The sequence below is a fragment of the Microcaecilia unicolor genome, chromosome 6 (genome assembly GCF_901765095.1).
Source record: "Microcaecilia unicolor chromosome 6, aMicUni1.1, whole genome shotgun sequence".
NCBI lineage: Eukaryota > Metazoa > Chordata > Amphibia > Gymnophiona > Siphonopidae > Microcaecilia > Microcaecilia unicolor.
Genome location: NC_044036.1, coordinates 162,576,954 through 162,592,948, shown reverse-complemented (window position 1 = coordinate 162,592,948; position 15,995 = coordinate 162,576,954). Strand labels below are relative to the sequence as shown.

General features: G+C 49.6%; 1 protein-coding gene across 3 annotated transcripts in view; it reads right to left on the bottom strand.

Moving 5' to 3' along the window:
• Positions 1-5,244, bottom strand: part of SUSD3 (sushi domain containing 3) — an 82,444-nt gene extending 77,200 nt beyond the window's left edge. The window contains exon 1 of one of the 3 annotated variants that reach the window (XM_030207523.1): positions 4,862-5,244. In XM_030207523.1, the coding sequence (XP_030063383.1) occupies positions 4,862-4,946 (85 nt within the window). In that variant the 5' untranslated portion in view covers positions 4,947-5,244. The remainder of the gene's footprint in view (positions 1-4,861) is intronic. The other 2 variants (XM_030207522.1, XM_030207521.1) reach the window with 2 other exon arrangements.
• Positions 5,245-15,995: the final 10,751 nt, after the last annotated feature.

Sequence of the window (15,995 nt, the reverse complement as noted above, 5' to 3'; positions counted from 1 at the left end):
CTTACCAGGGGTTAGGCCGAAGCCAGCATTCCTCCCCCTGAGGGTCGCCTGATCCTAGCCAAAAAGCACCTGGGAACTCTGGGCACTTGGAGAGAAGGCCCTGGGAAGGTCGGGGTGGAACTGGAGTCACCCCGGATACAGCTGTGAGGAAATGCAGAAGGGCTGCAAGTCCTCCACAGCACCTGGTGGGAGCGCTGGGCACCTAGAGCGGAGGCCCTGAGTGGATCGGGGTGGACCTGGGTGTCACCCCGGAGAAGGCTGTAAGGATATGCAGATGAGCTGCAAGTCCTCCACAGCACCTGAAAGGCAGCCGGTGGTAGAGGTGGGTACCTCTCAGCTGAGGAAAGGCTTACCAGGGGTTAGGCCGAAGCCAGCATTCCTCCCCCTGAGGGTCGCCTGATCCTAGCCAAAAAGCACCTGGGAACTCTGGGCACTTGGAGAGAAGGCCCTGGGAAGGTCGGGGTGGAACTGGAGTCACCCCGGATACAGCTGTGAGGAAATGCAGAAGGGCTGCAAGTCCTCCACAGCACCTGGTGGGAGCGCTGGGCACCTAGAGCGGAGGCCCTGAGTGGATCGGGGTGGACCTGGGTGTCACCCCGGAGAAGGCTGTAAGGATATGCAGATGAGCTGCAAGTCCTCCACAGCACCTGAAAGGCAGCCGGTGGTAGAGGTGGGTACCTCTCAGCTGAGGAAAGGCTTACCAGGGGTTAGGCCGAAGCCAGCATTCCTCCCCCTGAGGGTCGCCTGATCCTAGCCAAAAAGCACCTGGGAACTCTGGGCACTTGGAGAGAAGGCCCTGGGAAGGTCGGGGTGGAACTGGAGTCACCCCGGATACAGCTGTGAGGAAATGCAGAAGGGCTGCAAGTCCTCCACAGCACCTGGTGGGAGCGCTGGGCACCTAGAGCGGAGGCCCTGAGTGGATCGGGGTGGACCTGGGTGTCACCCGGAGAAGGCTGTAAGGATATGCAGATGAGCTGCAAGTCCTCCACAGCACCTGAAAGGCAGCCGGTGGTAGAGGTGGGTACCTCTCAGCTGAGGAAAGGCTTACCAGGGGTTAGGCCGAAGCCAGCATTCCTCCCCCTGAGGGTCGCCTGATCCTAGCCAAAAAGCACCTGGGAACTCTGGGCACTTGGAGAGAAGGCCCTGGGAAGGTCGGGGTGGAACTGGAGTCACCCCGGATACAGCTGTGAGGAAATGCAGAAGGGCTGCAAGTCCTCCACAGCACCTGGTGGGAGCGCTGGGCACCTAGAGCGGAGGCCCTGAGTGGATCGGGGTGGACCTGGGTGTCACCCCGGAGAAGGCTGTAAGGATATGCAGATGAGCTGCAAGTCCTCCACAGCACCTGAAAGGCAGCCGGTGGTAGAGGTGGGTACCTCTCAGCTGAGGAAAGGCTTACCAGGGGTTAGGCCGGAGCCAGCATTCCTCCCCCTGAGGGTCGCCTGATCCTAGCCAAAAAGCACCTGGGAACTCTGGGCACTGGGAGAGAAGGCCCTGGGAAGGTCGGGGTGGAACTGGAGTCACCCCGGATACAGCTGTGAGGAAATGCAGAAGGGCTGCAAGTCCTCCACAGCACCTGGTGGGAGCGCTGGGCACCTAGAGCGGAGGCCCTGAGGGGATCGGGGTGGACCTGGGTGTCACCCCGGAGAAGGCTGTAAGGATATGCAGATGAGCTGCAAGTCCTCCACAGCACCTGAAAGGCAGCCGGTGGTAGAGGTGGGTACCTCTCAGCTGAGGAAAGGCTTACCAGGGGTTAGGCCGGAGCCAGCATTCCTCCCCCTGAGGGTCGCCTGATCCTAGCCAAAAAGCACCTGGGAACTCTGGGCACTTGGAGAGAAGGCCCTGGGAAGGTCGGGGTGGAACTGGAGTCACCCCGGATACAGCTGTGAGGAAATGCAGAAGGGCTGCAAGTCCTCCACAGCACCTGGTGGGAGCGCTGGGCACCTAGAGCGGAGGCCCTGAGTGGATCGGGGTGGACCTGGGTGTCACCCCGGAGAAGGCTGTAAGGATATGCAGATGAGCTGCAAGTCCTCCACAGCACCTGAAAGGCAGCCGGTGGTAGAGGTGGGGACCTCTCAGCTGAGGAAAGGCTTACCAGGGGTTAGGCCGAAGCCAGCATTCCTCCCCCTGAGGGTCGCCTGATCCTAGCCAAAAAGCACCTGGGAACTCTGGGCACTTGGAGAGAAGGCCCTGGGAAGGTCGGGGTGGAACTGGAGTCACCCCGGATACAGCTGTGAGGAAATGCAGAAGGGCTGCAAGTCCTCCACAGCACCTGGTGGGAGCGCTGGGCACCTAGAGCGGAGGCCCTGAGTGGATCGGGGTGGACCTGGGTGTCACCCCGGAGAAGGCTGTAAGGATATGCAGATGAGCTGCAAGTCCTCCACAGCACCTGAAAGGCAGCCGGTGGTAGAGGTGGGTACCTCTCAGCTGAGGAAAGGCTTACCAGGGGTTAGGCCGAAGCCAGCATTCCTCCCCCTGAGGGTCGCCTGATCCAGATCCCTGGAGAACCCCTGTATTCACCCTTCTCCATTGAGAATATTGATCATTTAATCTTATTCTTTGTTTTCTATCTTTTAATCAGTTTTCAGTCCACAATAGGTCATTGCCTCCTGTCTCATGACTTCTTCATTTCCTTTGGGGTCTCTCATGAGGTACTTTGTCAAATGCTTTTTCAAAATCCAGCCTGATCTCCTGTGGTCAATGCTAGTGAGTGTTTTATGTCTGTTTCCGCTCTTAACCTCCAGCGCACAGAACCTGCAGCTTTTAATTGTGTGGCTGATGACGAGGAGCTGAAGAAGAAGGTGTACTGGAATAAAGAAATGCTAGACTGCGGTATTTGCATACATCACGTGTCAGTATCTGAAGTCGTATGCACATATTTTCGGGCACAGGATGAAATGCCATCCTGCACATAAACAATAACGTTGCAAAACCTGCATCCCCCAATTTCTATAAATAGCACTTAAAGTTAGACACGCAATTGCGCATCCAATTATAGAACAGAGCCAGTTACATGCATAACATAATTAGCTAATTGGCATTTAACTGGAGATAAGTACCAATAACTGTCATTAACAAGCAGTAATGGGCACTAATTAGCAATTGCACGTGTAAACGGACTTGTGCTCCTGTTCAGTAAACTGAGCACCTAAGTTCTACAGAGGTCCTTTTATAAAGCAGCGGTTAGCCCAATGCGGGCTTACCGCATGCTAATCTGGAGCTACTGCTGGCTCAACGCCAGTGCCAGAGGTAGTTCCAGCCCCAGTGTGTGCCTTTTGCCTCGCTAGGGAAATTAGCTGGTTATTTTCCAGCATGGTGCTAACCCGGTGGTAATCGGGCAGTGCCACGTGCTACTCTGTTACCACCGGGTTAGCGCGGGAGTCCTTACCGCCACCTCAGTGGGTGGCGGTAAGTGCCCCCCCCCCCCCCCCCGCACGGCCACATGGTAAAAGCAATCTTACCGCATGGCCATGGCTATTTTCAGGCATATTTACGCACTGCGGCAAAAATGGCCTCCACCGCTAGCATCGGGCTCTTTTTATCGCAGCTTGTTAAAAGGACCCCTTATTGCATAACTATAAAGGGCATGGGCATGTCAGGGGTATTCTGACTATTCCTGTGCTCACTTTATAGAATAGTTGCATTTACGTGCCCACCTGCTCAATTAGGTGTCAGCATTTACGCCAGCCATAGACATGGAATAAGTGGTTGTGTCTAGAGTTTTGGCGCATAACTGCGGACTTCCACTTGTGTGTTATAACAGACGACGCACAACTCTGCTGTTATAGAATACTGACTTAGCAGCACCCAGTTGTTTTTTTTTATTTTTTGCACCTAACTTTTAGCGACCTCTATAGAATTTACCCCTATGTGCTGAATATCATTCCAGCAAAGGGGTTGCAACTCCAGGCTCTGATTTTCTTGTGCACCAAATGTAGCTTCAGCTATCACATATCTAACTGTTCATGCATCTACCATGATAGGACTTATTTTTTTGCACAAAGCCATACTATTGGTTTTCTACAGTGGGAGCACTTTTTTTTTTTTTTTTAAGACTGCGATAAGAAACCATCTTCTGAGCTTTAGCCTAACACACGGTTTTTTGCACTGGCCGCTACGAGGGCACCTGCTCAAACAGGAGAAGATAAACGTATATGACCATAATCACCAGGAAAGTCAGTGGAGGACTGCAATTGGAATCCGGTGCCTTATCTAATATTTCAGAACCTTAGGTCTTTATTTAGGACTTTTGACTGGCATCCTTGGTCTCGGGAGAAAAGTTGTCAAATTGTAAAAGGGACGCAGGCGGCTCTGACAGGGAAATGAGCTTTTTAGCTTCCTGGGGACGCGTTTGGAAGCCGAGGTTTAACCTTTAAAGCAGCTCCCAGGGTTAATTTTTTTCTTCAGTCTGCGAGGCTCGTCACACTTTCTAGTTTTACGCTCTTCTGCCCAGCGATCCATTAGTTCACGGGGGTTCTTAGCAAAGTGGACTGATTCTGGTTTGTTTTTTAATATACAGATCGAGCAGTTTACACCCGAGACATTTGTTTTCAGCAAGTTCCTCACTAGATTCTATTTTAAATGAACAGAAGTCTTGGAAAATACCACACCTGAAACCTGCCGACAGAGAGTAGACGTGGGTGACTGCGAGAATGCTATGAATACTGATGGCATGCAGATGGGGACTGTGTCTCTTTTCTTTCATTTTTCCTTTCACTATGTTCACCCATGAATAAAGAAAATGCTTTTCTAGGGTCGCTGCTGCGATCGATCTATACTGAGCACGAGACCCAGAAGTCCCAAATCAAGGGGTCGGCTAGTCTCCATGCCCAGTGCAACTCTCCTTCCCTCCTCTGCCTCTTACCTGTCCGGTTGTGCCCGTGATTTCCGTCCTCGGCGATCAGAACTGTCCTTGAGATATCAAGTACCGACGCTGTCGCTGTTTGCATGGTAGAAATGCGCCGGGATCGTCCCCTTTAGGAAAGCAGCTGGGCTCCGGGCGCTTTGCAGCAGGTGAGCAGGAAGCCTCTCCTCGGAGATTTAAGGCTCCATCGGGCGCTTTGCGACATGCACAAGACTAGCAGCGAGCAGCCCACGTCCGCGCGGGTGGCACGAAACCTGCGACGTCAAACGCCTGGAGCAACTCAAAGAGGGAAATAGCGGCAGGAGCCTGGACGGCGCGTGATGCGCAGCCGGGGGTGGAACACGCGCGCGCGGACAGCTGGAGCCCACTAGTGGGCGCTCCCAGCTCTCCTAGTCCCTAGGCTGCAGCCCCCTGAATGGCTGCGGCGGCTGCACCTGTGCGCTGCGTCCTTCGCTTCGGTGGGGGCGGGGTTAGTTTGAGATTGAAAGGCAGCAGCCGGCTCCCATTCAACCGCTCTGCATGGGGCCCTTTTACTAAGGTGCGCTGGTGTAGACGCGTGTATTGGCTGCCTGCAGGCCCATTTTTATCAGCGCACCTGCAAAAAAAGGCCCTTTTTTGCCAAAAATGGACATGCGGCAAAATAGCGGCCCGAGACCTTACCGCCACCCATTGTCTTAGCGTTAAGGTCTCATGCGTTAACCGGGCGCTAATCAGCAGCGCACATACGCTGCCGATTACCGCCTGGTTAATGCCATGTGGTAGAAAATAGAAATGATTTTCTGCCGTGCATTTTAGATGCGCGTACAAATTACAATTACCGCCAGGGCACGCGGTAGCCGGCAGTAGTTCTAATTTGACACGCATTGTACGTGCATAGGCTCCTACTTGTCTTAGTAAAAGGGCCCCTGGACAGTGGCCTGCGACAGTGCGAGCGCCTCTTTTGGCCGCACACCAGGCCAGTCTTTACTGCGCTGCGTATGCCTTGTAGCGCTATAGAAATGCTAAATAGTAGTAGTAGTAGTAGTAGTACTGCATCCTAGAAAAAGGGTCTTTTTCAAGGGGGGCCAGAAAATGGACGTGTGGCAAAATAAAAACCAGCGCACATCCATTTTCAGTCTGAGGCCTCACCCCTACCTATTGACTTAGCTGTTAGGTCTGACATGCTACCCAGGTGGTAGGCTTGCAGCGTGCACTCACTGGCTTTTACTGCCGGGTAAGTGCCATACGGTAGAAAATAGAAAATATTTTCTACAGTGCGTTTTTGGCACGTGCCAAATTCAGAATTACCACCTGGGGCATGCGGTAGCCAGGTGGTAATGCTGATTTGGTGCGCTGGACACGTGTAGACTCTTACATGCCTTTGTAAAGGGCCCCCTGGTTTCCATTTTCCCGCTTGACACTGTCTCGAGCTAGCCATGGGGGCAGGGGAGGTCACAGACCAGTGCCACGGGATTAGGCGCTCTATGCCAGTCCTCAGCCTTGCATTCCCTCAGTTAATTTTCAGGTGCACCCTGAGATATTTATAATTAGACTCAACAACCAAGATCATCCCAACAGTTCCCCTTCCAGAGCAATCCTATAGCGTAACTGGACATTATAAATATTAGCATGTTTTTGTAGATATATCTATGTCATTGCTATAATCAAGATTTCATTTTTCTGTCTCCAGGTTTACCTCACTGATTGTACGATTTGCTTACATTTAGTATTTTACTTTTTTTGTTAGGCTGTTAACGCAATGGGGCCCTCTTACTAAGCTGCAGTAAAGGGGGGGGGGCCTGTGCTAGATCAGCGCGTGTTTCTGACGCACACTGAGGCCCCCTTTTACTGCAGCAGGTAAAAGGCTGGCCATTTTTTGGGAAAACAAATGGCCCTGCGTTAAGTGAACTACTTACTCCACAGCCATTTCAGTGGAGAGCCCTTATTTCCACCCATTGAGATGGTGCTAAGGGCTCCCGCGCTAACCCGGCGATTACCAGGCAGTGCCCAATTCCTGCCTGTTAAGTTCCTACGCTATAAAAATCTAAAAAAATTACTGTAGCACTGGGGGTGGGAATTACTTTCGCACACCAACCCTTTAGTAAAAGGGCCCCAGTGTACAGTTAACTTGCACTAAAAATATAATTTATTTTTTAGTGCTGGGTCAGAGAGTAGGCGTGTTTTGCGCTAATCGGGTAGCACAGCTACATGGCTGCGTGCAATCCACCACTTAACAGACTGAAAAAAAAACTAGGCCATTAAATACTGTTTTATATTTTACACTTCTGGGGCTAGGGTATTGTAGTAGTAACGGAAGCCTGTCTGACATGCAAATTTTAATATTTGAAAGCTTTAATTCATTAAATAGGAGTGTGCAAGCCAAACATTTTTGTTTTATTTCCCTGAAGTTTTATTTTCATTTCAGGGGCAATGTTGCAGATGGTGTGCACTCTATATCCATGGAAAATGGTCTGCTGTTGAAGAAGTGCACATCCTTCACGAATGACTTGAGATAAAAATGACATTTCAAGTTTTATCTTGTCTTCTCAGGCACAGAATGACACAAAATGACATTTCCCCATGTTGTTTCAAACAAATGCACCTCTCTAATATATTTATATTGAGGGCAGTTTCCAAAAAGTCCTTTGCCTGAGTAAATGGGCTACTTGAAAATTGTCCACCAACCAGAAGTTGAGGCGCGGGGGGAGCGAGAGCGGCACGAGAGCGGACTTCCGCTGGTCGTGCCGCACATTTTAAATGCAACACATTGAATAAAAAAGGCGCCGGTGCAAGTCCGTTTGGGGGAGCGGCCGCTCCCCTGGCGCCCCCCCTAGCTACGCCAGTGGCGTAGCTACGTAGGGCCACGGGGGCCTGGGCCCCATAGATTTGGCCCTAGACCCCCTGCCGACGACCCTCTCTACCCCCCTCCCGCCGCCATCACCGTCGGCTACCTTTGCTGGCGGGGGACCCCAACCCCCGCCAGCTGAGGTCCTCTTCTTCCCCCTGGGGGGGGGGGTCAAAGTTGGTGGTGGTGGCGGCGGTGGTGGTGGGGGGTCAACAATGGCAGGGGGGGTCGGCGACGCTGGGGGGGGGGGCTAAAATGTGCCCCCTCACCTCGGGCTCTGGGCTGAAGTCTGGCTACGCCAGTCTGCCACCAACCCTGCAGGCAACAGTATGCACTGCTGCTTGAATTTATGGATCTGTTGTTTTGCTTTGAAACACCTCCCCCCTCCCCTTTTGAAACTGCTGTCCTAGGCAAGTGCCTACTTTGCCTAATAGTTAAGCCGGCCTTGTTCACTCAATTAAAAAGGGTGAGTGGGAGGACACATGTTTCATTAGTTTTATGCTAGAAAGGCGTCTTCTAGCTTAAACGAAATGTGATCCATCAATGATTTTCACTGTTATTTCTAGGGCTACAGTAATTTCATTGTTGGTTCTTGATAATCCCGAAGGGCAAGGCGGGGGCTACTGAACAGCTGCTAGTCATACTACTATTAAACAGTTATGCAAGATGTGCTGAATAGACACAGAGAACTAGATTCCATATATATAGCGCCTAAAAAAATCAGCGCTGAAAAAAAATGCATTTAGCGATATTCTATAAACCTTGCCTAAAATTTATAGAATACATATAACGCACTCTCCTGCAACTAAATTTAGTCGCGGCCGTTCACGCCTACTAAAACCTGGTGTAAAAGCGTAAGGCTAATTTAGGCATAGATCGGGCATATTCTATAGCACTGTGTGTAAATTTTAGGAGTGCCCGTGATCCACCCAAGCCCCTCCCATGGCCACGTCCCCTTTTGAGATCTGCGCAGTGCGATTTACGCACATCACTTTATAGAAAACACTTAGCAAGTTATGTGCGTAAATCCTAATTAGTCCCAATTAGTATTGTTAATTGTGTAACAGCCAATTATCGACGCCAAGTTCCACTTGCAAATCAGTTACGCAGAGCTTTAGTTGCTGATTATAGAATCTGGGGAATAACCCCTAATTATAAGTACATAAGTATTGCCATACTGGGAAAGACCAAAGGTCCATCGAGCCCAGCATCCTGTTTCCAACAGTGACCAATCCAAGTCACAAATACCTGGCAAGATCCCAAAAATGTACAAAACATTTTATACTGCTTATCCCAGAAATAGTGGATTTTCCCCAAGTCCATTTAATAACGGTCTATAGAATTTTGCTTTAGGAAGCTGGCCAAACCTTTTTTAAACTCCGCTAAGCTAACCGCCTTTACCACATTCTCTGGCAACGAATTCCAGAGTTTAATTACATATTGAGTGAAGAAAAATTTTCTCCGATTCGTTTTAAATTTACTACATTGTAGCTTCATTGCATGCCCCCTAGTCCTAGTATTTTTGGAAAGCGTGACCAGACGCTTCACATCTACCCATTCAACTCCACTCATTATTTTATAGACCTCAATATTCTATACAGTGTACAAAAATTTAGGCACCAAAATGGAGGTGAAACAGCACCTGTGTACTTAGGCGCTATTCTATAACTTGGTACCTAAGGTGACCTTTTACTAAGCTGTAGTAGGGCCCACGTGTGGGTAGAACACGCCAAATCAACATGGTAATTTTGAAATTGATGCGCGTTGTTTCCCATGGTAGAAAACATTTTTCTATTTTCTACCATGGGGAGGGGAGGGGATGTTCCCGGCAGTAATCGGCAGCAGGGTCACATTGGCACACGCTACCTAATTACTGCATGAGTAGCGCATGAGCCCTTACCACAATGTCAGTGGGTAGCGGTGAGAGCTCAGGCAGTAAATAGCCACACGCTACTTTTAGTTTTAGCACATGGCCATTTACCGCCCCACTAAAAAAAAGCTCTTTTCCCCAGCCGTGGAAAAAATGGCCTAGTGCACGCCAATTACTCGCGTCCAGACTACCGCAGGCCACTTTTTACTGCAGGAGGAGCATGGGCATGTCATGGGCATTCTGACTAATTAAGTGTGCACTTTATTGAATATTGTCAATTAGGCTCCTAACTGTTACATTTAGGCACTCATTTATACTTGAGGAATAAGAGAGATTTGGATTGATGCTGAACCACATTGAGCATGGAATGGAGTAGAACTCTGTGGATGGACAGCGATATGATAAGATGACAACTAAGGATTGATCTAAGAAAGAATATAGAGTTACGGAGTTTAGAGACCTTTGATGGTGAAGCTAAGTACATATATATATATTTTTCAACCTGGATGCCATTTAAGTGATTTTGATTTGGAAGTACATTTTTTGTCGTCTTATCACTATAGACGAAATGTAGAGTTTCATTGGTCACAAAGTTTTGAGGATTTGTTGAGCATTTGAACTATTAATCCATAAAATTAGGATTGTTTACCCATAAGACCTAGATACTGCAGACCTTTCTCTCAGTAAAAGATTAATAAGAGAGTTTTTCTCTGTGGTGTTGTGTAGGTGGGGTAGCCTATGATGAGAGCTAGTCAGAGGTTTCCTAATAAAAAAGTACCCTGGGCTTATGAGGCTACTTATTATTAATGATAAATTATGTGTTCAAATGCTCATTTAAATCTCTAGATTTGGAGCAATTATATATGATTCAAGTTACTCATTTATACTTGCCATACAGCAAGCGTAAGTGGCGTTGTTTAAATTTAGGTGCCTAATTTCTGATTTGTGCTAGTATTCTAGAATGCATTAGGGGATAAATAATACAAGTGGTGCCTAAAGGTTAGCACCAAAGCTTTTATGTGCTGAGTGCTATTTTATAAAGGGTACGCATCAGGGCCGCCGAGGGGGGGGCAGGGGGGACAAAATTCCCCGGGCCTCCAAGGGGGGTCCCGGTGCCGGGGTCAGGCCGCCGACACTGCAGTTCCTGGTCTCACCTGCCTGCCTCCTCGGCTCCAGGCCCCCTGCATTCGAAGCGGCAGTCGCAGATCGCCTCCCTTCGGGCCTTTCCTCCCTGTGTCCCGCCCTCGCGGAAACCGGAAGTTACATCAGACGAGGGCGGGACACAGGGAGAGAAGGCCAGAAGAGAGGCGATCTGTGACTGCCACCTTGAATGCAGGGGGCCTGGAGCCGTGAAGGCAGGCAGGTGAGACCACGGACTGCAGCAGCGGGGGGAGCGATGGGGGTCGGCAGCGGTGGGGAGAGCGACGGGGGCGGCAGCGGAGGCGGGACGGCCTTGCCCTGGGTCCAGCCTAGTCTCTTGGCGGCCCCAGTACGCATTGTTTATGGAATAGCGCTTAGGGCATAAACCGTGCCTAACATTAGGTGCCAGCACCTAAGGGGTCCTTTTACAAAGTGGCAGTAAGCCCAATGCGGGCCTACCACCGGGCTACCGAAGCAGCCCGGCGGTAGTTCTAACCCCCACAGTGTGTCATATCCGGCGCTGATGTGTACACGGTGGTAATCGGGCAGTGCTTTAATGTCAAGTTGGTGTGGGAACCCTTATCGCCACCTCAGTGGGTGGTAGTAAGTGCTCCCCCCCCCCAAAATGGCCACACAGCAAGTGCTTCACTTGCCGCACAGCCATTTCCTGAAAAAAAAACAAATCTTGCCTTTTACCTGCTGTGGTAAAAGGGGGCCTCGGTGCGCATCCAAAACACGCCGATGCCAGCGCAGGCCCCCCCTATTGCCACAGCTTTGTAAAAGGGGACCTAAATTAGACATGGTTCAGCCATATTCTGTATTTATACTCATCAAATCTTGGAATGGCTCAAGCCATGCCCCCAAAACTTTACGCACATTAGAATTTACAAGCAGATCATTAGAGAATACGATCTGTGCATAAATCCTAATTAAGGCCAATTCATGCCAATACTTGGTTGTTAGCAGCTAATTATTGGCACTAATTGGCATGTTAAGCAATTAAGTTGTGCGCACAAATCGGCTATGCATGCTGATTTGTGCGTACAAGTGTAGCCGCCGATTATAGAAGCCGGGGGTAGGTGCAGAAATTTGCTGTTGAAGAATACTTAGTTTAGGGGTCCTTTTATGAAGCTGCAGCAAAAGGGGGCCTGCACTGGTGTGGGCGCATGTTTTTGACGTGCACCGAGGCCCCCTATTACCGCAGCAGGTAAAAGGCAGGATTTTTAAAAAAGAAATGGATGTTCAGCCGCTGACCCATTTTGGGTGGGAGCACTTACCACCACCCATTGAGGTGGCAGTAAGGGCTCCTGCTCTACCCTGGCAGTAACTGCCTGATTACCGCTGGGTACACACCAGCATGCGCTGGGGGTGGGAACCATTGCTGGGCTGCTGCGGTAGCCTGGCAGTACTTCACTTTTAGCAAAAGGTAAGCCCATGTTTGGCTTTGTAAAAGGGTACCTAAGTGTCTAGATTTTGGGGGCCTAACTTTAAGCTCCCTTTATAGAACTGCCCCTAGGGCCCAATATTCAAAAACACTATCCCTCTAATTCTATAAACCTGTGCCCAATTTTAGTTTTAGCACAAGTTACAGAACAGTGTCACTTGCACTCAAGTTACATTATTCTATGATGAGCAGGGCCGCCAAGAGACTGAGCCGGGCCTGGGGCAAAGCCCCCCCCTGCCCCCACCCCCCAATCGCTACCGCCGGCACCACAGTCCCCAGTCTCCACCCGCCCACTCCAAGGCCCGGGCCTAGGGAATTTTGTCCCCCCTTGCCCCCCCTCTATATAAGGAGTGGTGAGTTGTGCGTGTGAAATTGGGTGCACCCAATTTACGAGTACAACTTAACTGAGTAATGAGCTAATCAGCACTGATAATTGACCATTAACAACCAATTGTCATCACTAATTAGCAATAATTGGAATTTACATACACTTCTTTTTAGGCATATTCTAAAAAGAGGTGTGTATGAATTCTAAAGCGTAGCTGAAAAAGGGGTGTGGCCATGGGAGGATTGTGAGCATGTCAGGGGCAGTCTTCAAATCTACAAATGATAGAATTCATGGGAGCTGCGCCTAATTTAGGCACGGGTATTTACACCAGGTTTTCAATGGCGTAAATTCTCGTGCCCAGTGGCGTAGCTACATGGGGCCACAGGGGCAAGGGCCCCCGTAGATTTGGCATGACCCTCTCGACCCCCCTCCCACCACCAACCCTCCTCTGCCACCGCCGTCGCCGTGGGCTACCTTTGCTGGCGAGGGACCCCAACCCCCACCAGCCGAGGCCCTCTTCTTCCGGCGCAAGGCTTCGTTCTGTTTCTGAGTCTGACATCCTGCACGTTGTACGTGCAGGACATCAGAAACAGAACAAAGCCTTGCGCCAGAAGAAGAGGACCTCAGCTATCCCCGCCAGCAAAGGTAGGTGACGGCGGCGGCGGGGGAGGGTTGGCGGTGGGAGGGGGGTCAAGAGAGTCGTCGGCAGGGGGGATTAAAGTTGTTGTTGGTGGTGGTGGTGGCAGCGGCGGTGGGGGGGGGGGGGTCGGCAGCGCCGGGGGGGGGCTAAAATGTGCCCCTCACCTCGGGCTCTGGACCCCCCTCCCGCGGAAGTCTGGCTATGCCCCTGCTCATGCCTAAATATAAGCGCGTTCCCTGGCCCTATGCGCTGTTCTAGAAACTTTGCCTAACTTTAAGCAAGGTTTACAGAATATTGTTAAGTGCTATCTTTGGACGTGCCTATTTTTTAGACGCCATTTACAAAACTTGGCCCTATCTGCGCAACTTTATAGAATTAGAGGGGTTGTGGCTGGACTAAGGGCACTTGATTGCAAGGTTTTGAAAGGATCTTTGGTACACGGACCCTTCCTCAGGGCCATCACTGCAATGACCTACCTGTATGTGTGTGTGAGAAACTAATGGGAAAATCCATGGGTTGTTTCAAATGAAAGGTAATGGGATTAGATTCCACTCCTGGTTCTGACTTAGCTGGAAATGGGTAAAAAAGAAACATAATTGGAATGATGGTTACAGAATTTGCATCCCTGCTATGTGCAGGTGCAAATCTTTTAAAAGCGTCTGAGAATAAACCCCTTGGGAGACTGTTGGTGGGGGTTCTTATGCCTTTGCACCTGGTATATGCTGTAGAAATCCTTCTTTGCATAGAAGTTATTTTTGGTGTGCAATGGATTTATTTTTTCTTTATTGCAGTTCTATCATGCAAGAGAGAACATGATTGACAATGAAGATTTAGAAATGCTGAGTGTCTGTTTACTGTTATGGACATTAGATCATCGAATACATTTGAAATTGCTAACCACATGCTAAGTGGAGGTACTGCCAGATGCAGGTTTCATGCTTATCACAAAACAGTTTCAAACTTGGCTGACAGCTTTCAGTCTAACTGAAGGGAACTAGAGTTGAATGGGCATTTCAGGTGGGCCCCGAGTTAACCTGGGTGGGCCCTTTCAACCCCTGTCCCCGTACATACATACAGTTCTTTTTAACCTTTCCCTCCACCCCTACTCACATATCATCATTCTCCCCCTCTGCCCACAGCTCGGCATGCCCCTCTCCCCGCCCGCCCAGCATCTGTCCGTCTCTCTCTGAACCTCCCTACCTCTGGGTCATCGCTGGCAGCGATTCCAGTAGGCAATCTGTGCCGGCCCTGCAGGCCTCCCTCTACCGTGTCCTTGCCAGTGAAGAAACAGGAAATGATGTCATTGAGGGTGGGAAGCAGTAGAAGGAAGCCTGCAGGACCAAAGCAGGTTGCCTATAGGAATGGCTGCCAGCAACGGCTCGAAGGTAGACTGGGAAGGGGGGGTCAGAGAGAGATGGCCAGATGTGCCGCCTGCAGAGAAAAGAGAGAGAGAGAGAGGAGTGAAGTACCGCCAATGAGATGTTTTGGGGGCCATTAGACTTGGTGGGCCTGAGGCAAGAATGGGTGGGCCAGTAGCTACGCCACTGGTTGAATTATGATTATTCTGGGGAAAGAGAGAGGTTGTCACTTAGGGGTCCTTTTACTGAGTAGCAATAAGCACTACACATGCTTACCATGTGGGAAGATGCACTACCTTGAGAAGCACTCAAGCATCCTGCAGTAGTGTTGACATCCGTGCACACTTCCCATGGCCTAAAAGATACTTTTCATTTTTTAGCACTGGGGGCGTGTTTGGGGGTGGAGAGTAGGCATGCCCAGTTCTAATCGGTTAGCGCAGCTACATTACTGTGCTCCTACTGTAGCTAGCACATGAGCCCTTTCTGCCTACGTAAAAGATGACAGAAAGGGTTCATGCACTAATGGCCATGTGCTAATTGGGAAATTAGCGTATGGCCATTAATTGGGCAATTGAAAAATCGACCGTTTTTCAGTTGTGCTAAAAGTGACCTCAGCATGCGGGGAAACCCATGTGCTAGTCATAGCGCAGGACACTTTTTAGCTCAGATTAATAAAAGAGCCCCTTAATTTGAATGATTTTGCTTAAGATGAAAAGGGGATGAGAACTATAAATGGTATTATTTTTAGTAGAACTTTTAATACGGTGGTCGTGATGGTCCATGACAAAATTATAAAGGCTTATTACTATTTAACAGGTACATAAGTGTTTATTTAATTTTCTGTAGTTCTATTATTATTCTACCAACTAATAATTGATCAGTTTATAATGGAGGTTATTGACATGCTGTTGTAATCCACTATGTCCAATCTGTTGGTTAAATAGTGAAATGCAAATTCATAAATTAAACAATGTTATGGCAGTCAAATGAGACCTGGCTTTTCAACCTTGATTCACAGTTTATACTCTAGCATGCCTTAAAACTGGAGTCTCACGCAAATGAAGACTCCATCCCTTTGTTCCTTTTGACTGGGAGTCAGGGCAAGCTTAAATATTAGGCAAGGCAAGGTGGCTGCCTAGGGTGGCAGCTTCTGAGGGTGTGGCAAATAGCAACAGCATCCAGAGAAAAGCAATAGATCCTGACAACCAAGAATCATCAGCACATTCTTTTGCCTGCACAGGGGGGTGGACATTCTGTAAGGGAGGAGCTAACATTTATGCATTGATAAAGTGTGTGAAATGATTAGAATACTGGCATATATGTGCAGACACGCATGTAAATGCCAAGAATCCATCTAAGTCCTATTCTGTAAACACACATATATCTTAAACAGCACATATTTGGCAGGTAAACATTCACATGAGCTGAGTCTGGACAGAGCATGGGTGGGGCTCATATATATATGCCGGTGGTGGGAGGCGGGGCTAGTGCTGGGCAGACTTCTACGGTCTGTGCCCTGAAAATGGCAGA